We start from the raw sequence: 23,359 nt of genomic DNA, 5'->3' as shown, positions 1-23,359 counted from the left end.
GTGAAATTTCTATTACGATATTGATTTGCTACCTGCCAACTTGATTTTATGGGTGTTAACTCTAATTTAAAGTCCTAGGTAAATTTCATTGTCTAATACTTTTAAACAATTATGAAATGGCTTCATAAACCTTGACTGCCTCACAATTACATGCTTTGTGTGGCAGTTTAGATAATAAATATTTGTTGAAGTACTGTACATATTGGAAAACAGAGCTTTCCATTCTTTGCAATGACTCCCATATTCTTCTTCCTTATTCTTTTGAACAATGGTATTTTTAAATAGAGATAAATTTGAGTTCAATGCAAATAAATTCTTCAGAGGTGATATGCTTACAGTTTGTTTATATTAAATTTGTGATACATGTTTCTGTTTTAATGCTTTGTTGTAATTTGATATCTTTGCCTTATTTTGGCATTCAAAAGGGTCTTGAACATTAGTAATGTTCATAGATTCATATGATTATATTGAATTGGAAATTACCTATCAGAATCATCAAGTCCAACTCCTGGCCCTGCACACGACATCCCCAAGAGTCTCACCATGTGCCTGAATGTTGTCCAAATGCTTCTGGAGTTCAGTCAGGCTTGTGCTGTGACCACTGCCCCGAGGAGCCTGTTCCAGTGCCCAACCACCCTCCTGATATGTGACCTCCCCTGACACAACTTCAGGCCGTTCCTTCAGGTCCTGTCACTGGTCACCACAGAGCAGGGATCAGTGCCTGCCCCTCCTCTTCCCCTCACAAGGAAGTTGTAACTGCAGTGAGGTCTGTCCTCAGTCTCCTCCAGGCTGAACAGATCAAGTGACCTCAGCTGCTCCTCACACATCTTCCCCTCAAGGCAATTCTCCATCCTCATGGCCCTCCTTTGGATGTTCTCTAATAGCTGAATGACTTTCTTACACTGCACTTGAACACCATTTACTTGTTCCTATACTGTACTGCCAGGCTGTATACTGACAGGCTGAGAGAGTTGGGGTGTTCAGCCTGGAAAAGAGAAGGTTCTGCAGCAACCTTACCGCAGCCTTTCAAGAAGGGCTGTAGAGGGATTTTTCACAAGGACATGTAGTGATAAAACAAGAGGAATGGTTTTAAACTAAAAAAATAATTCTTAGTGTAGCTATTAGGAAGAAATTTCTTACTTGTGAGGATGGTGAGCCACAGGAGGAACTGGTGGCCCAGAGAAGTTGTGGATGCCCCATCTCTGGAAACGTTCAATGCCAAGTTGCATGGAGGTTTGAGCAATCTGGTTTAGTGGGAAGTGTCCCTGACTATTGCAGGGGAGTAGGAACTTAATGTTTCAGGTCCCTTCCAACCCAAACTGTGGTTCTATTAATGTGTGATGACTCACCTAAATATTCCTTTAAAGTGGTGAAGCAAACCACAGTTCAGACACATCTAATCAAATATCAAGGAATTGGACTACGTAAGGAAAATACAAATAGCTTCTGTTTTGAACTGTGAATCAATGCACACAGGTGACTGAGATCAACCAAACAACCACAGCTGAAATGCAAAGAATAAATGTGCTCAATTACCTTGCTAACTGGAGGATCCTGAAATGAGGCTGGGCAGCAGAGACACAGACTGAGGGCACAGGCACCATCAGGATCAATCCCATCCCAGCGGGCAGCAGGGCTGCTGCTGTGCCCGTTTATCCAGGGCCTGAGCACGCCTCGTTCAGCACCGTGCTGTGATCTCCCTCTGCTTTTTATGGTCTCTGCTTTGATCTCTCTCCCAGCTGGGAGCTCAAGCCTGTCTGGGGTAGGGCCTACGAGTCTCTGTAAACACCTAGGTTATCTCTACACTGAAACTCTACTTCTCCAAACAGACAGAGGATAAACAGCAGTAGGTCTAACTTGGCTTCCCATATGGCTTCCCACACTGATATTCCTCAGGCCTTGGTACTCCCAGCTGTAAGGTCACTTGAGTAAATCTGTCCTCCTCATCACCATTCTCCCCCTTTTAACTCTTTCCTCTGAGCACAAAAAACATTTATATCACTTTTTATTCAAGTATTTTCACAACTGTTTTCACATCGAATCACATAATAAAGCATGTCTGACTGTACTTTTCGTAATTCCTTCTACTCTTCTCCCCCCTTCAAGGTCACATGCCAACACTTGGGAATCACACTGAACAGATAGATCTACTTGTAGCTCCATGAATAAGCCAGTCAGAACACAGGATTTCAGTGAAATCCTGTTCAGTTTTGAGCTGTGAATTGAAATGATGCCATTTTTAAAAGGAAAAAAAATTGTGAAGGCACTCTCCTTGGATAAAAAAGAGGACTGCATTCTCCTCTGGTTACATAGCAGCCATACTTAGTAAGGTCTATGCATTAGCCTGCAGATAAACTACAGCAGCAGGATGAAAATACTGCAGGCATTTTGACTTTTAATTTTTTTTAAGGTGTTGTGTTTCTAATTAAAACCCTTGTCAGTTATCTCTTATGATAAAATATATCAAATATTAATTCACTTCACAATGTAGTGTGTATAAAATAAACAATAAACAAAATATAATCCCAAAATATCACCCATTCATATTTTTATCCCGTTTTTTTCATCCCCAGAGTAATGGATATAGAGATACTGTGCATATTTATACGTACACAGAGAGTGACAGAAACTTTTGCTTCATTCTACTTTATGAAATTCAGCCTAATCGTGAGATTACATTTTTCCTAAGCTTCTTATTTGCAAATGCAAAGAATTCTTCAGTCATCTGCAGTTGATGTTTATTGCCAAATTGCTGGTACAGGAGCCTCTTCTCTGCCTGATGGGTTGTGCTAGTTAATAAGTGCTTTTCAGCTCAGCAAATGTATACACAGGTGTGTGCATGCTTCATGCTCCAACTGTTTAACTTGTTTGACATTAAGTGTGTTGGAAAAACTTGATCGTGGTTCCCTCAGTAGAATAAGGAAATTCCAAGCAGGTGCCGATCCTTTAGGTGAGGGTGCTCACTTAAAGGGGGAAGGAGTGTGGGAAGTTGTACAGGCATGCTTGGTCTTACTTCTGACATAGAGGCACAGTATGTAGCAGCTGTCCTCTCTTTATCCCCTTCTCTCTGAACCAGCCAGAGCCATCTGATTAATCTGCTCATGCTTAACTAATTGCTGTACTGAGGAGCTATGTTCAGTGAGATGTGATCTTGAGCAAATCCATAAATGGATAAATGGGCTCCATAGGGAGCCTTGGCAATGGCAGGTACTTGCTTTTTGAAATGTGTTGCACAGAAAGCAGATAATTCTATGACAAACCACCCTCACAGTAAGGAATAAAACCATTTTGTAACAGTCAGTACTGCATACACATGCATACCTGTACACAGACAAAGTAATAGTCTCTTGTCTTTTCATCCCTTTTTTTCTTCCTCCCCATCTCCAATATAACTATTCCTCTAAAATTTTTCTTACGCTACTTGGAACAATACAAAACATTTAAGATACAATAATAAAAAAAACAGTGAACAATGTATAGTTTTTTCCTATATACCTTATTTAAATCTGTCATATTTTTTTTTTTATCATGCTCTTATGCCTCCCTTAGGATTAGTAGCTCTTCTGGGTATCTGAGAAAATAGTGAATAAAATCACTTTTCTGTAAGCTTAGCAAACATCTAGAGAAGTCTCTTAGCCACCTAATGAAATTACAGAAATCAGCAGAGCAACAGAAACCTCCAATTTCATCAGCCTTATGTACTGACAGCACAGGAGGATTTCTGCAGGATATAAATACATAGGTAAAAGTCATGATGATTTGTTTTTCAAGTAACCAAACCACAAAAATAGGAGGCACAAGCTTTAAAATGCAGGAGAAAATAATAGATTGGACAAATTCTGTACTTCTTTCTTGTCTGGTTTCAGCTATATTAGAGTTAGTTTTCTTCTTAGTGGCTCGTACAGTGCTATGGTTTGGATTTAGCATGAGAATAATAATGGTAGCACACTGAGGTTTTGTTGCTCCTCAGCAGTGCCTACCTTAAGGCAAGGTAAGCAGCCAGCCAGCAGGTACACTGAAAGCTGGGAGCATCTGCTCAGCCAGGACAGCTGACCCAAACTGGCCAATTTTGGGCCATGTTATACCATACTATGAAAATCACACCCATTATAAAATCCAGCAGGAGTTCATTGTAAGACAGGGGCAGTCATTGCTGGAGGATGGATTTGGGCATTGTTGTGTGCTGAGCAATTGCACTGTTCATTACTTCTCTCTTGGGTTTTATTGCTCTCTGTTTCTCACCCTCTCCTTTCCATTCATATTGTTATTATCTTCGTTTTATTTAAAGGGTTCTTATCTTAACCCTTGAGCTTTTATTTTTTTTTCCTGACTCTCCTCCCTATCACACCTTGGCGGGGCTGAGAAGAGGTACTTGATCTGGGGCTGAGTCACAGCAGTATAATTATTTTCTGGTCCATCATGCAATCAGACTTCAGTTACACAGAGTTATGGTAGGTAGTTTAGTCTATAAATATGCTTAAAAATTTGACTTAGTCCACATGCTTCTTACACTGCTTGAAATCTCAAATTCTGCCTGCTTCATGTTCCCGTGTTATAGATAGTATCAAAATGCTTCTATTTCTTTAATTTTTAACAGTTACACTGTTACAACTGTATTTGAATAGGTAGTACAACAGAAATTTCAGTTGGTCTCTAGAGACAAAGAAGGTATCTAAATGAATTGTACAGTAATAATAGAGTTCATTTTGAAAGTTGGAGTATTTTAACTTAAAATATTACATAAAGGAAGAATTATTTTTTATACTTTTCAAATTTTGTTAAAATAACTTTAAATATTTTATGTGGTCATAGTGAAGGATAATCAAACTTAACATCACATACGTGCATTGAGTCACTATGGTGGAATCTCTGTACTTTTGGAACTTGATAATTAGAAACCAAGATTTATTCTCTCAGAAATAAAGAAAAGTAATTTAAAAGATGTGGACTTTATTAGTATAAAAATTCATCTATGCATAACAAGGAATTCGGAAATTGGGAGTTATCAGAACTCATAAATATTAGGTGCTAGTATACTTGGAGTGTTTTATATATCTGTCTGATTTTCCCCTTTGCTTCTCCTTCCTTACTATTGTTCTTTTTGTCTTTGCTGCTTTTCCAAAATATTTCTAAGGAAATTACCAGTATGTAGATGGGTGTAAATTGCATCTTCATTTTAACTCTGCACTTGTTGGAAATCTACTGCACAATTGCCTAACACTAGTTCCTCTCCTGCCTGTGTACTTGCAGCACTCAACTTTTTAATGTTCCACAGTCAGATCTAGCTAAGCCCTTATGTTTGCTTTTCTATACTAGCAGCACTTGAAAGAGCCAGTTCTTAACAGTGATCACTGTGGTCCACCATCAATTTCCAGCTGGTTTATTTGTCTGCTTAGTCACTCATATATAATTTGAGGAGTATTTTCTCTTTAACTTAAATATTTTATAGTGTTTAACTTCTCTTTTTTCTTTTCTTTGGTACTGCTTTCTTCATGTGACTCCCAAAATTGCTACTTCTGTTATGCTATGGCCACCATGCCCTTTCCTGTAACAACTGTTTATGTGCAGCTTAAACAAGTTTATGGTGATTAAGAAGCTTCAGGTGTTTCCAGCTGCTCCTCCTACCAGGTATATAGATGCTGTTCCTTCATGTTACCAAGTGGTCAAGTTTATGGACAAGTGTTCCTTTTCTCTGGAAAAGACTTGGATACTGCTGCCTCACCAGCGATTTTTGTGAGAAATAGCCTTATTAGCAGGAGCAGGTCAGATGCCTTAGATGACAGACAGTGTTTGCAGACGGAGCTGACTGATGCTGGGATGCTCCTGGGGTTCCACATCCCCTGGTCCATTGGCCTTCCCTGCAGCAGACCTCTGAGGAAAGACAGGAGTGTGTACGGTATGTTGATAGGTGTTCTGTAGCAGGGAAAAAGTGGCCCCGTGGTAGAGTTGCAGTTTCTTTCACAGGCTAATCTAATAGTATTATGTAAATCTCTTTCTGTTGTATTAGTGCAATTTTAAAAAGGAAAGTAGTCAAATAGTAAAAGTAGTTGAATCTCAGTACATTGTATTTTCAGAGTTGTGCACTGAATATAAAATTTTTAAATAGGAGAAAAGTGCCTACATGTCAGAAACATACCAAGGCATCTTATTACTCTGATGGCAACTTCATGCCTTTTCCTTACTCCTATTTCCTGCTCCCATTAAACTTTAGAATGCAGTTTTCAGAAGATTGCATAGAAAATTGCCCCATTATTGACCTCTTGTGGCAATAACTACTAGTAAATTGGTCCCTAGGGGTTACTTGACCATTTCTGTGTCCTGCTTTGAACTCTTTCACTGGGTTCTTGGGACAAAAGTTTTACTCTTCACAGAACAAACTAGCTGGGAAGAGCTGGGAGTGGGAAGGAATACAGGTCTGCCACTCCTAATCAATGTCATCATCCTTGTGGGAAAAAATAAAGTACTTTTTTGTGTTTTCCCTTTGATTCTAAATGAAATGTCTCTGTATTTAAAACTTCCCTTAATTCATGCTAATGAGTAGTTGTTTTGTGATCCCACTAAGCAAGGACCAATAAAAGTTGACATATAGGGGTTTTATTGGTGCTTCCATGCCCTATCTGCATAACTTTTACTTATACCTATATTTATTGTAAAAGGTAGTGTGTCTCATGGAGTAAAAAGTATGCAGAAATGTAATGATCAGGTAATGGGTAAGTACTTGTTCTGAAGTGAGTCTGAAAAATCACTGGATGAGGATGTATGCCAAGTGTCCCACAGAATAAGTTTAGGGTAGTAATTAAGGGCTGTTTGAGTTAAGGATTACAAGATCACAAAACAAATTGCTATTATTAGAAGAAGCATTTGTTCTTACATCAAGCTGTCATCCTGCTTTGCTGTTTAACCTGATTCTACTGTGTCAAGAGGAATGATGTCAGATATTTTATTAAGTGTGAATTTGTGATTTATTTTGGTGAGAGGGTGCAGAGTGGTTAGTGCGATTTCCTTCTAGAATGGCAGTCATTTTTTTTACTCCATGCACTTTAAACCAAACCTAGAAAAGCAAGGAAACTTCAAAAACTAAAGGACTTTTCTGATTCTTGGAGGTGCTATATGAATGAATGTTGAATCTGAAAATGTAAGGTAAATGGGAAAATATTACTGGATATTGTATGAGTGCTAGCCCATGAAAAGGTGATTTATATCAGCTTGTCACTGCAGTTGTCCAAGGGGATACCCAGTAAATACATTTTGATTTGCACATCTTGTCTGCTTTTAAAACAGGATTTTAGAGAGAGTTGTAAAATGGTGTGGCTTCGGGAATCACAGGCATGAAACAGCCCCTTTGATTGCAGCTTAAGTGTGATCTGCGTGTACAGTGTTTAATAACAAACAGCTAATTGTGCAGTTGTGTGCTGAATAAATACCACTAGAGCAATAATAAGAAGGTTATTTGGTATATAACTGGCTCTTACTCAAGGTACTTGTTAGTTGATAACTTCCTTACAGTCCTGAGCAGTGCCAAAGATTTTTGGAGCTTCACCTGCTATAAACTGGATGAGACCAATCTTTAGTCATTTAAAGATTTTTAAACAATGTGTTGGACTTCTGTTAACACTTTTATATTGAATAGTGATAGATCCTTTCAACAGGTTGTTGAGGACAGAGAAAATAGTGAAGGAGTGAAAAAAATATGACATACCTCAGAAGAGAGGAGATCTACTTGTCTTATGTAGTTCCCTTTGTTCCAGGAGCTCAGCTTCATCCCATAATGTCATGGTTAACCCATTGCCAAAATAAGATTAAACAGTCTTAGCCCTAAAGGCATCAGCAGCATGAAGTGGCTTTGGGGACTGATGTAATTCAATTATGAATAATACTATGTAAAAATCATCATGTCAGTAAAACAGAAAACTTTTAATCCCCATTTTTTTAAAATAACTTTCACAATGAAATCTTTTTGAATATCAGAATACATTATATGTCTGTATAGTTCAGATTTATGTTTTTCCTTTTTTATTCCAGAGCTGATGTTAGATGCAATTTTGGTTTTAATATTATATTTTGGGGATTGTTTTTTCTGGGTTAGTTTAACTTGCATTGCAGGGATTGGGTGGGGATTATGGGGAATGGGGAAGGGTGGGTGGTTAGGGGGGAGGATTGTTTCTTTTTTGTGTTTGTTTTGTTGATTTTCTAAAGTGAAGCAGTAGTTTTTGCTAAACTTAGAGGCTGAGCAATGATAAGAAAGTGATTAGCCATGCAACATGCAAGCCTATGGGCGAATCATAAGCAGAAATATTTTTCTTCCTCTATCAAGCATTTTAGGCTTCTAGCCTGAAAGCCAGCCAGGTGGTCAAAAGACAAACAGCAGCTTTTGACTTCCTTGTGATCCATGATCTTGAGTAGCTGTTTGGAGTTGTGATGATGTCTGTATCTGTCTACTACTCCTCTTTGTTGTTTCTCTGAAACTGTGAATTTTCTGCAAAATTGACTGCTTTTTAAATGAAGCTTTCTATCTCTGTGGAGATGTACATGCTGTGGGAGAGAGTGTGAGACAATCACTTGCTTTTCTCCCTGGAAGCAAGAGCCAGAAATGCTGTGTTTTAAATTTAGCAGTGCAAATACCTCTACTCTGGCAGTGCAAAATTGCCCAAACGTTGGAGATCAAACTCAGGTTTTGTGAAATTGGACTGAACCAGGCAGAGAAGGCTGATGACCTTAGGACACCTTGTCTAGCTCTCAGCTGCCAGTTTAGGATGACACAGATATTCCAGAGGTCTGTGCTTTCTCTTTCAGTCACATATGAATGTCTTACGTATCAAAGAGCATCTCTGATAACACTAGCAGGCCTGTCTGGGCAAGTGAAGCAGGTCTTCCAGGCTGTGTGTGATGGATGGATATGGTGTGGTCTGAAGCACTGCTCTGTCCACTGCAGTTCGCAATAATAATATGGGGGTCCCTCTATGGCAAATCTGATACTTGAAAACTTTGTGTGGTGTTAGGGGCGGGTGAAATTTAAGGCAAAGTTATTTTTCATGCAGCATAACATCTTCTCATAAGTTCATTAATTGATTTCATCAAACAGTGAAGAATTAAACTTGAATGGTGATCATAATACTGAAATAAAACTAAACCTCAACTTCAGACTGTCAAACTTAAGACTCCTCTCCAAGTTTACTTCTCTCACTACCCATGACTACATTCAAAGATTTCCCAGGTGGTTGGTGGCTACTCTAGAGTGCCTTTCTGAGAGTTCACATGAGAGGTCTTGTCTTTGCCCTGCCCTTCTACAAGTGACAGTCATTTAGCTTTGCCCAACTGCATGTCCCAGCTCAAGAGAGTGTCACTCGGGGTGCTCTGTGGGATCAGCATAGAAATGGTGGCATGAAATGTATATCTCTGAATGCTATATGGCTGCTCAAATAGTCAAACCTATTAGGGCTAGCTCTGATTTAATTGCTGTTCTAAGGCTACTTTAGAGAACAGCTCTTCTTCAGTCAACAGGGTAGGCTAACTTGAAAAGATGTTCTCATTAGTATCATTTTGCAATTCTATGATTTCTTCATATGGTGAAAAAAGCAGGAGCAAAATTTCCTGAGAATACTCAAAAAGAGATTAGAAAAACTTAAGAGAAAAACAGTTTTAAAAATCCTGCTGTTTCTTTAACTCCACATTAGACTCCTGGAGATTTCTGATCTAGATCAGTATTTCCATCTAGAAACAACAGGCATGTACACACAATCAATGATAGTGTGCTGGAGTCAGCAGCTTCCTGGAGTTTCTTCTGGTTTGTAGTACAAACACAGGTTTAGTTTCTCAGTGGCTAGCTACTTTTCTCATCTTCAAATTTGTACTTAGTAAAATGATACAGTAACTGCAATTCTTGATACTACTGTACTTAGGGCTTTAAAAATCCAAAGCAGGGTCATGAAATCCAGTTTTGTTTTAAAAACTTTTAAAAAATAAAAACAAACTTGAGGACATAATAAAGTGAATATTGACAAATCATTGAGATTGTAAGAGACTCCTAATTGTCCCAGCTGCAGAACAAAAAAAAGCATATGGGAGGAGAAATCCAGAAACCATTATTTTTGCCCAGTAATCCCCAGTGCAGAGTTATATAATCCCCCATATATATTTGTCAAAAAATCCGGTGATCCTCACTGATAAGGTGGTACCTTTTATTTACTGACATGTTGAAATGTGTACATTTGTGTAATGCAAAAGCCATAACCTAAATTATCTTTCCTGCCTCTTCTAGGTTTTTTTCAAGTCTTATTCTAGATGGCATAAAGAGCAGTAGTATGCTTAGGTCAAGCAGAGTTAAAAGCTGATTTCCCCCCACCACTGTAAACAGGCTACCATTAACTCTAAATTTCCTTGAGCTGAACTCTCATCATCTCTTTTTTTTTTTTTTTAGTGGGCAGTTTGCTGTAGTGAAAAAATGCCGCGAGAAAAGTACTGGTCAGCAGTTTGCAGCAAAATTCATCAAGAAAAGGAGAACGAAATCCAGCCGCCGTGGAGTAAGCCGGGAAGATATCGAACGAGAAGTCGGCATACTAAAAGAGATTCGGCATCCTAATGTGATTACACTTCATGATGTCTATGAGAACAAAACAGATGTCATTCTTATTCTGGAGCTGTAAGTAACTCTAGAGACCCGTGGGCGAGTAGGAGAATATTTCTTTCTTTGGTTTTTAAAAACAGACACTTTGAGAATTGCAGTGATTTAATGGAAGATCCTTATCACCCCAAAAGAAAATAGATAATAGACTAAGAAATCTTAATTTCTAAGTCAGTGTTATAGGTTCCTTATTTCTACATATATTTTTCACTGTGAATGCACTACAAAGTTTTTTTAAAAATCAGCATATTTAGGATTTCTTTTTTCTGCTTTTTGCTTTAATCACTGTTGATGTCATGGATCCAGAAGAATAGCTTGGAACTAAATAAACTGATCTGAAGATCAGAGCAGAGGGAATAGAGATTCATAGTGGAGATTAGTTTAGCAAATTTTACTGTGTTGGTGTAGATTAGCCTCACTGAATGCTTTTTTCTTATTTTCTAACCCACATAAAACAGAACAGAATTTTCCCAGTTCTCTCCTGTTGAAATGAGAACTGAACTTTCACACCATTTCATACTGGTTTAGTTCCCAATTTTTCATCCGATGTCGTTGCTAATAGATTGAGGTAAATATGTCAGCAGAGACTGCTTCTGCAATTTTTCGAGTCTGGCTTCCAGTTCCTCAAAGACTGAAATTGTAGGAGTTAAGTATTAGTCACCTGTTAAGTGTTTGTCAGTGCCTGCTGCTGGAATGTGCATATCTTTACACAGATGGCATGCCTGGTGCTTTATTATTGCCATACCTGCTCAATATCAGTTAAACATGCTTTAGAGTAAGAATTTCATGCATGCAGAAGACTTGGTACCAAAATCATGGGCAGCACTTGTGTCTTTTTCTTGGCTGTTCATGCGGTTTTTCTTATGTAAGTTTTGTCTGTCTGTTTACTAGGTTTGATAAATGGTATTTCCACCTTATGAAGATAGTTCAGTGTTGCGTGATTTCAGTAACATGTTGATTTACAGTGTAGATTTAAAAAGAAAGCTGGGAAGTAGCTTTTGGAGTTCTATTTTTCCTATGGTCTATATATGCATGATATGACTTTGTTATGTTTATGCAAACATATTTTTGCACTTCTAGCCCAGCATGTGATGGTTTATTGTAATAGCTGTAGTCCAAATTGGTTTTTTAGATCCATTTGTATACACTTGGGTTAGTTTGCCAAATTTGGATAATTTAAACCAGGATTTTTTTCCAAACTAAATTATCATCCTGCATAAAGTTCCTTTCATTCTTACTGTTTCTGTGTTTTGTTCAGAATTCTTTGAAGTGTGATGTGAATATGCAAAATTAGTGTGATGCTTCTTCCTCTCCCCACTTGATACTAACTGTCATGTTCTCTTCCTCTATAACCTCACTATTGTTGCTTCTGCAGCTCCTTCTGATCTGAAGTCTGTCCAGATGAAATCAGGCCAGTGTCTGTACTTGAAAGCTGGGAGGGAATCATGGCAGTGGTAGGAGGGATGGACTGCTCCACCCATCCCCACTTTGCACATGGAATAGGAGCTCTTTTGGCAGCAAAGTTGCTATGTGTGTATGTGTGTGTCAGTGTGCACCGACTACTGTCCATTGAGCAGAGGAATGTCAATCTGCATATTTCATAGTCTTGATGGCAGGAAGCTCAGCAAATTATTTGCATTGCAATTTAGGTAATTGTTTCGTGAGGTGAGCAATCCCTATATAGTTTCAATTGGAGATTTTTTTTTCCGCTTTTCCAAACTGCTTCATGAGTCTTTCAAGTTGAAGAAGTGTTATTTTGGATATCACAAAGGTAATGCATTTATTTATTTAGGCAGTCAAAGAGGAAAAGATGATGTTAGCAATCCCTTTGTAAACTTGAACATGCTAACTGCTACAAAGTTTTGTAGTTCTCAAAATCACCGTGATGTTACATAAAGCTATTGAATAGAGAGGATTGTCATTTTAATCACATGCTTAGACATTAAATATGTAATTCTTTTTCTCTAACCTTCTAATATTCACATTTTGCCTAGGGACCTACGCTCTTGACAGTCTTTGTTCTTACAGAAAAATTTCATACAGAACAGAAATAAAGGTGAAATTTCATTAAATAACCTACTTTGCTGTCCTCAAAATCTACCCTAAATGTTTATTTTCCATTCTGATTAGAACATAGTATATCTCCTGACACATGTGTTCTGTTCTGACTACAATAATGAGGCAGTATACTACACAGAGACAAAATTTTGTATAACTGAGTAACTGCAGCTGCCCTTTTGTTGCCATATGTCAACATCCACAGTCCCAAGGCAACAGGGTCTAAGGCCTCTTCATTATTGATTTTTATTTTCCGCTTCAGCAAGAGGTTTGCTGTATTACATACAGCCTCCTAAACATTTCTCTGCCTTACTAATTGGCAGCTTCTCAGATGTCAGCAAGGGGGTATGGACAAGGGGGAATGGCATCAAACTGAAAGATGGTAGACTCAGATTTGACAATAGGAAGAAATTCTTAACTGTGGTTGTGGTGGTGAGGCACTGAAACAGGTTGCCCAGAGAACTTTTGGGTCTCCATCCCTGGAAGTGCTCATGGCCAGGTTGGGTGTGAGGCTCTCAGAAACTTGGTCTAGTGGGAGGTGACCCTGCTCGTGGCAGGGGAGTTGGACCTTGTTGATCTTTAAGGTCCCTTCCAACACAAACCGTTCTCTGATTCTATTCAAGGTCATGATTTATATGCAGGAATAGGTGGGCATTTGGTTAATTATTGCAATGACCAAGTAGGTCCTCACAGCACTGAATACAAAACAGAGCTACTTTAGCCACAGAGCTATTTGGAATTTTTTCTTTTAACTACCTTGTATCAGAAAATTGATTTACCAAAAAACCTAATTACTATTAAACATTTAATTTATCAAACTTTAAAGACCAAATCCTTCCTTAGAAGATTCAGCAGCCATGCACAAGCATGAGATGTCCTTGAAGAACCTTACTGTATCGCAGTCTTTTAGTATATTTAGAGCATTCAGAGATATTTTCATAACTCTAGGTCTTAGTGACAAGTGTCTCCTTGACTTGGTAATAACCTTTTTAATTCCCACTCTGTGGACTCTTTCATCATCTTGAAAGGAATGTTATGCATATTACATACAAACTGGAAGGCACTGTCTTTTCCTCATCTAACTGAAAAACTTAATAGTTTTTGTTTTGTTGTTTTGTTTTGTTTTGGGGTTTTTTGTTGGTTTTCTTTGGGGGGGTTGTTGGGGTTTTTTTGGTTGGTTTTTGTTTTTGTTTTTGTTTTTTTTGCTTTTATCACACAAATAATTGACTTGGTCAGAATTTCATAGTACATTTTTCTATCCAGCTGCAGCAATTAGAGTATATATTAGGAGTACTAAGCTATTTCTAGTGAGCTCTGCTGCAGCCATCATTTTTTCAGACTTCACAGACTAGAAAACACAGATGTCTCTGCACAGTGATAATTATTTTTTTTTCCTCAAGCATCTTTTGCACCTACTTGGTTCCCCTTTTTCTGGCCTTGGATGCATAATTTTTCTCTTCCATTTTATTTTCTCTTCCATTTTATTATGTCTATATTTAGACTGCAGACATAAAATATACTCAGTTTGTGGTTCTTTGTGGAGCCTTGGTAATGGCTTCTTGCTGCAACATAGAAAATAAATGTTTTCATCCTATATTGTGTAGTAATTCTTTAGAATTTACAAAATTAATACAGGTGGTCTCTTTTTTTAAAATACCTTGATAGCAATCCCTGACTCCTTTTACTTGGAAGTTGTGGATGGAGTACATATTTTTCTTTGCAAAAAACACAACTTCATTTCTGAATTTGAAATCTTAATTTAAGATTGTTAGCTCTTGTAGCATAGTTCTGAGTGATTATTATCTGTTTTATAAATTTTTCAAAATAGAAAGCTTTGAAAGTATTAGAAGCATTTATGCATTAAATACTAGGATTTATGCTTCATTTGAAAGTATAAACTTTCTTTTAAACTTAGTCCTGTGCATCACACTGTCTCTGACTTTCTAGTTTGTTGGTAGCTTCATATTATTAATCAAAACAGAACAGTGCAAGGAGGGCATGATACATCCTTGTGTAAAAATTATGACAATTTCATTGGTTGATCATTGAAGAGTAAATAATAGTGAATAACTGTGAACTCTTTAAATTCCTCTTCTACCTTACTGGGGTTTTAATTTAACTTTTTACAGTTATACTCAGGAAGGGAGTTATAGCCTGTCATCCAGAGAAGCTTGAAGTCTTCCCATAATTTCTTTTAGTTGTCTTTTGGTAGAAATACCTCTGAGATTTTTTTAATTTTAACCCATAAGTAAGTAAGAAAGTTATTCTCCAGAGGCTTTGCACTGAAATTTGAGAGGAGGATTAAATATTTGGTGCTTCTAAGAAGTAACAGGTGGTGAGCAAACTCTGTGACACTAATTTGTGGATCTTGTGCCACCTTTGGGCTTCAAAATCTTAAATTCCAAGCCCACAGATAGATGCACAGAGAATTTGTAGACAGGTTAGAACAAAGGCTTGACAGGGTTGACAGGACAGGCTCTAGAGCGGGTGTGACTGCCACACAGTGAGCACATCTCAAGGGGAAAATTGTGTGCTGCAGATCCTGAGCAAAGTCATTGCCCCTCTTGTTTGCTAAACCTGAATGTTCCTCATATATTAAATTTAAATGTCACAGATGAGACCAAAATGCTAAGGCACTCTGCTGAGCCAAGGTAACCACCTGCTATAGCCAGACTCTGAGCACTTCAGGAATTTCAGTGATGAAAATATAAGTGGTGTTTGAGAGCAGGAAAGATTCACAGAAGTGTTTAGGCTCCCACCCTCCTCCCCCCCCCCCCCCCCCTTCCCTCCACCTCTTAGTGGCACTTAGCTGCTTAAATTACAGTCCAAGTTTTGGTGCGTGTGTTCTGGCTGGCCATTGAGGCCAATGCTTCCTGTTCAGTACACCTGAAGAATTTAGGTACACTAAAGAGAGGATCTCATGACAATTGATGTTTCTAATAGAAGCTAGACAAATGAAAATGAAAAGGTGTGGTGATGCTGGGACATGTCTTCATTTTTCTGGTAGCTAGATAAAGAAAAATTGAAGTGCAATGCTGTTCTGCCAGTAGGCAATTTAATGAGCTAGCAGCCCTGTTCTGCTGTTTCAAAATGTTTGGTACACTTTGTACTTCTGAGGAGTGGGTTGGTAACTGCACAATTCATAAAGGCTGTGAAATGAAGTGGATGTAAACCCCCTTATTCTTACATAAAACAGAAGTAAAAAAAATATGAGTCTAGTCTTGGGCTGACAACTGCATGACTGGCTGTCATACAAGATGCATTTGTCCTCAGAACCCCTAAGGGAGACATTTCTTTTTACAAGTTGACAGAAGAAACATTTAGACTAGAGAAGAATTCAGATAATTTATCAAATTGCATCTGCTTTAAAACTGGAATAAATTGATGGCATGCTTCTTTGGCTTAGTTTATGTTGTTTTGAAATCTAAGCAAGATAACTGTTTCTTCAAGGGGTTTGGCCTAGATTTTAGGGTTCATTTGTAGATTTTAAAATGCATTAGATATCCTTAGATAATCATTAATTATCATCTAGGTGCTATTGCATAATAAGCAGTGTGATCATAGCATATGACTGAGTCATTACGAGGTGACCACGCTGGCTTTGAAGGTTAATTGATTCTAAGTTCTCTGAGTAGGTTCCCATAATGACTTCCTCTGAGATCTAGCAATAGTTCTATTTCACAGTTAAGAAAACCTGGCAATTTGAAAAAGCACTATCCAGAAATCCTTTTTCCATGGGCGTGATGTATTTTATTTCCCAGAGGGAGGTGTGTGGGTTGCAATCACATCTGTCAACCTTCCTTTCAGAAGGCTGGGAAGTGCTTTTACCACTGTTGCATTTTATGAGAAAGAATGCAGTCAGCTGAAAGCTTTAATTTACTTCTCATTTAAGGAAAGCTAGCACTTCTGCCTAGAAGCATCAGTGAAATAACACATACCACCTTTGATCTTAGTGAAAATGTATATATAAAATACTTGTAAAAACATGTGCTCTGCTACTTTAAAACAATATAAAAAGTCATATTATAATGATGAAATTGATTAACTCAGCCCTTATGACTTTCCATGTTATAACATGGTCAATAATACATTAGAATTAGATGGAACTAAGATGTGACTGCCACAAATTACAAACTTTTATTTTATCGAGCATGATGCTTGAACAACATATTATGACTGCAAAATTATGACTTAATTTAAACATAAGCAGAAAGGTTTTATATGGGAACATTAATGACTTAATGCTTTAGAGGAAAACAGTATGTGAAAGTGAATATGGAGGCTTTGCAGCCATAAAGAATTTAGCAGTGATTTGACTTGCAATCAAGTTTCTCTGTTAAACTGAATGGGTATAGGTTGCTGTCTGTCTTTTATGTGCTGGCATTTTGGCAGTTGGAGCTCTCTTAGGGCACAGAAGAACTGTCTGGTAATCCCTACCAGGCAAACAGAGAAACTGAACAGAGAGAAGCTCTGTGTTTCCTGGGGGTACCAGGTAGAGATACTCCAAAGTCCTCTGCAGGAAGATGCACTGGTGCTTGGGGGCTTGGTGAACCACTTGCCTCCGCTCCATTCAGGAAGCATCTTTTTCCAGTTGGTAGTTGGGGCAGCAGTCTCTTAGGTGTTGGTTGTGTGGGTCCCTCTGTAGAGGCCCAGAGGCAGGCTGGGAGCAAGTTTGTGTGGCTTGGGAAACCCATGCAATGGGCTGGTTTCAGTCAGATTTCAGCAAGTGTTTGTGCATCAGTATCCCCAAAGCTAATTTAGAAGCAAGGGCCCTTTGTAATGGAGGTGAAAACACCGCACTTCTTGGTAGAAAATGATGTTCAAAAAGACCAGTCAAAAAGGCTGATGTATGGAATTACCTATGCCACCTCCTTTAGATTAACACTGCTTCTGTGTGTGAGATGGGATATCCACATTAGTGGAATGGGACTCTCTCCTTGCCTTCTGGCTCCACTTTAGAAGGTGACTCTGGTTTATTAAAACATGCGGTGTTTATGTATTGTGGGACTTTTTTACATTGGTTGAGGCACAGGACTAGACTCAACAACACAGCAGCATTTTAGGAGACCTATGAAGGCTGCAGTAGCTTTCACAGCAGTGTCCTTACTGGTTTATTCTAACCCATTTCTTCATCTGTGATATCTGGAAGTCTAGTCAAGATCATCTAGTTATTCTACATATATAAATCTGAGGACATTGTAATTCAGTCAATTAATAGTGGAAGTCAAACCTGTGATGTATGTTGAGTGCGGACCTGTATTAACCCTCCATGAGTCACCTGAAGACTGCCTTTTGTGATACCATGGGTTTTTTGTATGCCCATGTTAGTACAGCTTAACATCAGATCTTCCTGAATCAGCAAAAGGCTAAGGAATAAGCAGTCTCCTGACAAGCAAAAAGCATTTTTTCCTGAAAAAGCTGAAAAATACAGCCTCCCATGGGGACATGGGTCACTGCCTTACATGTGTGAGGAGGGCTTCCCTAGGAGGCTGCCTGGTGCAGAGACCTTTCTGGGAAGCCAAGCATTTCTGAGCTTCCAGGTGAAGTTCCTTATGAATGCTAGGATAACTTTTTACCCATCGTTGCTGTAAAAACCCTTTTTTCTCATGCTTTATGTCCCTACTGTAAGTAAGCAGCAGGAGCAGCTACACGGGCACTGTGCTTGCCAGCTATGGCAGCGCCCCAGGGGAGAACACGGCTTCCGGAGTTCGCCCCCACCGATGAGGAGTCACCAGCAGGAGAATTCACAGTGGTCCCCCCTCTGAGGTGAACCCACGCAGGATCTCCTCCTAGACATCGAGAGTGAGATGTGTAACGTGAGGGGGCACACCAAAGTGCCACAGAACAGAGGTACAGCTGCTTCTGGAACAACACTTTGAGTGCATTACAGCTCATCCCTTCTCACTCGCCTACTCGCTCAGCAAGGGCTGCCAAGTCACTTACGGTAACAGTACTTAAGCATCAAAGAAGCACACAACAGATTGGAAAAATCTACCACTTTTGCTAGTGAACTCTCAGTTTTATAAAAGAAAAAAAAATAAAACAACATTTCAAGCCTTTTATCTTCTCTGGCCCTCAGTTTTGAGATTTGCAAGCACTAGGTATATTACCTGTGAAATACAGATAACGTTTTATTGCGCACAATGATAAGGCTTATGGTGTGTCATTAAAAAAAGGTCACTACAGTTAGCTGTGGTAAAGACAGAAGAATAGTACTCAGCAGTACAGAACCAGAATAATTGCAGATAAGAAAAAATTGAAGAGGCACATTCCATTTTGTACAAATACAGATATCTTGAAAAGTTTCAAACTTTAGTAGTTACATCATTTTTTAGGGGTCTCTAAGGAATGCATATAATCAGTGATAATCATAGATGACCATTAATTTTCACAGACTTCATGTCTTTAAAATGCCAACAGGAGTAAGAGCAAGCTTTGCCAGCCATGAAGTGTAACACCAAGTGCGTGACACTGTCATTGTCTGTTTGAGACTGCAGGGTGGACAGCACAGTTCTTGGAGAGGGCATGGCTGAAAATGCCTGCCTGAATAATTCTCTTGTATTTGTGATAGCTGATGAATGATCTAAGCACCAGCAGGGGCTTTTGTTGTTTTGCAGGGTTTCCAGCTGCTTGAAAAGTGGGACCAGATGCAGTCTTTTGGTGCAGCCTTACAAGTTCTTCCTCAGCTGAGGATCCATCTCTTCTGGTTCCCCAAACTGTGATGTAGCTAGCCCAGTGCCCAACCATGCTGAGTGCTTACAGGTGATGGGTTTTGCCATGGCTGCTCCCACAGCTGCCATGACTGGGGCAGCAGCCACACTGAGTCTGCCTGCTCCATGTGGCAAGGCTGCGCTCCAGTTCACAGCCACTCAACAATTGCAGCCAAGGTTCCCTTGTAAACACGTGGAAGCAGGCTTCACATGATGCTAAGGCCTTTAGCCCAGTAATTGGAAATGAATGTCACCGTTCAGTGCAGACCTCAGACATAGAGCTTGAATTTTTTTTTTTTTTTTTTTTTTTTCTGTTAGAAGCAAACAATGAGAGAATATACATGTATGTCCATTTGGAAGATACTTCTGACGAGTCGCTGTAAAATAACAAGTTGGATTTAATCATTAGGAACTCCATTTTAATGTATCTACAACAACAAAAAATCATTAAAATGACCTCTTGTCCTTGCAGTCTACAATTCTTATATTTTAATGGCACTTTGTTTCAATAATTGCTTTCATGCAGAAAATATTACAACACAAATAATACCCAAAACAATACTCTCATTATTGTCTAGGCAGCTCAATGAAAGCTCCAAGAACTCATTAAAATACACTTTTCATGCAATTTGCATTACAATAATGCAGATTAAGTCTCTCAAAAAGTAGACATGATAAAGAAGTCAAATGTATTTCCAGAAATTTGCCCAAACTATTTACCTATTGTTATATGTTAATCACCACCTCATGTTTCATAATCAGGGCTTTAAATCATGAACAGATTATTTTCTTTCCCTGCAGAAAAGCAATAAAAATTAGGGTGCATGTTCTGAATTTGTTTAAATATCATTACAATGAAAAACACAGGGGGTATTACTATTTTTGCAATCTCTCAGACTTTTCTAAGTATACCCCTGCTTTCACAGATGGGAAAATTGGTTTGCCACAGTGGACAGTCATACGTCCTTCAGCTGAAATGTGTTTGTCTCTTATTTGTGAATAGCTGTAGTTCTATTACTTCAGTTTCCTATCACTTCTCTTTATGCTCTTGACTGAGTTGAGAGCTGCTTGACTGAGCTGAGAAGAGGGTCATCTTCTCTTTATTCCTACCTCTCTCTCAAATGCAAAAATCCAGCTATGCTTATGTACCCTGTCTTACCTCTTTTCTTTCTGCTGTGAGGCTACAGCACTTGCTGGAAACGGTTTTAAGGGCATTTCATTGTAGAAAAGGTAATGCCATTAGATGTAGGTGCTATATGTAATACAGTATTTCAAAAGCAGAATCTATTTTCAAAGGGTTGGATGCTGTGAGGAGTTTAGCAATTAAATAGTAGGACAGCTGCCAATAAATAATTAAAAATAAGATTTAATTTTTTACTTTTCAATGAGGGTGTGGAAATCTGATGTTTTACTGATATGAGCCAATTCATGTTTTATTTTCTAGATAATGTAATGTCCCATTATGCTAGTATGTTTTGAGTCTTGTTACTTCGTATTTAATTTTGTTCTTTTAAATGTGCAGATAGGGAGTAGGAGGCTTTTACTTCACTTAAATTTAAATACTGTTAACCATGTTTGTTTGGGTTTTCTAAACATTTTTTTTTGTCTGAAAGAAAAGACTCTTTTTACTGTATTCTTTTCAGGGGGAGGGAGGGAATTACTCTTTTGGGTGTAGAACTAAGTAATTTTCATAATTTTTTCTGATATTTGAAAAATTTAAAGCATCTGGATGAGTTTCAAGGCTTTTCAAGGTTTGAGGACAGCTGTACTGAAAGGAGCCCTCTGGTTAAATCAAGCTTGTCAGTAACTCTGCTTCTGCTCTCCAAGTGTTGCAGGTGGGGAGCTCTTCGACTTCCTGGCTGAAAAAGAATCTCTTACAGAAGAGGAAGCTACAGAATTTCTCAAACAAATACTTAATGGCGTTCAATATCTCCACTCTCTGCAAATTGCCCACTTTGATCTTAAGGTTCGTTGAACAGATAAAAACTTCAGCAACTGTAAGCAACATCCATTAAAGACCCTTGTAATTCTAGCCACAAAACAGTCTTCATGCAGATCTTGGGCTCAGTTTTGTTTTGCTAGCTTGTGTAGACAGGGGGAAAGCTCAGCCATTAGAAAGAAGTTACTGAACTGTAAATAGCTCCTGTCTGCTTCTAACATGATTCTTCAGGGGAAATGGCACCTTTTTCCACAATTAAATAATTCTGATAAAACAAACCTGAAATAAAAATGAAGACTATGTTTTGGGTTTTTTTAATGTGAAAGAGGTCTGGGAAAAACATTCTGACCTAGATGCCTTTTTCAACAGGGTTTTTGTTTTGTTTTTTTTAGGCACTTATTTGAAACTGCACTGAGTTAAGTGCAAGGAATTTTGTGGAGCAGGCAGCAGATTTCCACTTCTGTCTTTTTCCTTTTTATGGCTTTTTTGTTTTCAGAAAAGTTGTTGATTTCATCCTTTTAATAGTGAAAGCAGAGCTTTTTATATCTAAACTCAGCAACTGCTTTTCAATGTTTCAATTTCAGGATCTTTTCCCCCATTTTTTTTTTTCAGAGGTAATCAACTAAACATTTTCCTCAAGTCTGCTGAAGTGGGCAGCTAAGTCTGTCTATAAGAGAAAAAGGAGGCATGATTATTTCATTAAAATTGAAATGTAGTTCTGAAAGGGGGATGAGTTAGGGAAGGGAATGGATTTCAGAGTAAGCATACCTTTTCCAGTTTCGTCCTCATCACCTCAGTAATATATTTGGCCTTTGTATGACAGTCAGCAAGAAAAAAATGGCAAAGCTAGAAAATAATGTCATTTTTAGAGTATCAAATGTGATTTTTGCCAATGTCTTTGTAATTGAACGAGTCATCCTTGGATACACTGGATACCAAAAATTTGTACATTAAACTAGGCAGCAGTGTGCAGACCAATAAAAGTATGCAATAGAAATGCAGGGAGGGAATAAAGAAAATTACATTTGCACGTATCAGGTCCAGTGATTGGGAAAAGAGGTAAAAGAAGGGTTGCAATGAAGAGATGTCCTTAATGACCCCAAAAGCTCTGAACACTCTGAACAGGATGGATGTAGCTACAGGATCTCTTCAGAACACACCAGCTTATGGACATAACAGGACACGGAGACCAAAAAGCTGTTTCTGTATCCTCATTAAAGTGATGCAGTGTAGAAACACCCCTTTGCTGACAATCTTGACATTTCATCTTCTTTGTTCTGCCTTTGCAGATTTTTGAGGTAAAGCAGTGTGAAGTCCATATTTCAAAATAAGCTAGAAAAGACAGGAGAACCTGCTCTTTTTCCTTTCTTATAAGCATGTTGGGCCTAAAAATCTGGGAGCTGAACCACTCCAGAAATTTGCCTGGAAGATCCGAAGGCAACAAGATACACTTTCCTGATTGCTTATATGGTGTGAAAGAAACCTTTTCCAGGGACTCATGTAAACCAAACCCAGTAATTAGTTTATAGAGTTTTGCTTCCTGCAAGCTCCCAGCAGTGCTGGAATAGCTGTAGAGCAGGGCCTGTGATCTTTACTGGAGGACAGTGTGTTTGCTTAGGGTCAGTCCACATGGAAAATGAAACTGTGATATTTACTAAAAGCAAAATCTTGGCCTTGTGGAAATCATAACACTCCAGCATCAACATGAAATTTACTGTAGTTAACTTTTAGCATATGTTAGATCATAGTAGGAAAAAAAAGGATTTTTCTTCCTAAAACACAATTCAAGTGTCTAATGGAGGTAAAAAGGAATGTTCAGTGCTGAAGAACACTGGTCCACAGTTTGTACCTATGTGTAATTGCTCTTTCTCTCCTCCTTCCTCCTTCTCAAAGCCTGAAAACATAATGTTGTTGGACAGGAATGTACCAAAGCCTCGAATCAAGATTATTGACTTTGGTTTAGCACACAAAATTGACTTTGGAAATGAATTCAAAAATATCTTCGGAACGCCAGAATTTGTTGGTGAGAAA

The 23,359-nt window shown here is 38.4% G+C and overlaps 1 protein-coding gene across 1 annotated transcript in view; it reads left to right on the top strand.

Annotated features, from left to right (window-relative positions):
- Positions 1-23,359, top strand: part of DAPK1 (death associated protein kinase 1) — an 83,303-nt gene that overhangs the window by 29,652 nt on the left and 30,292 nt on the right. Inside the window, exons 2-4 of the mRNA XM_062512669.1 lie at positions 10,418-10,639; positions 21,217-21,355; positions 23,222-23,351. Coding sequence (XP_062368653.1) covers positions 10,418-10,639; positions 21,217-21,355; positions 23,222-23,351 — 491 coding nt within the window. The remainder of the gene's footprint in view (positions 1-10,417; positions 10,640-21,216; positions 21,356-23,221; positions 23,352-23,359) is intronic.

This window comes from Cinclus cinclus, chromosome Z, assembly GCF_963662255.1.
Source record: "Cinclus cinclus chromosome Z, bCinCin1.1, whole genome shotgun sequence".
NCBI lineage: Eukaryota > Metazoa > Chordata > Aves > Passeriformes > Cinclidae > Cinclus > Cinclus cinclus.
This window is presented reverse-complemented; position numbering and strand designations above follow the sequence as displayed.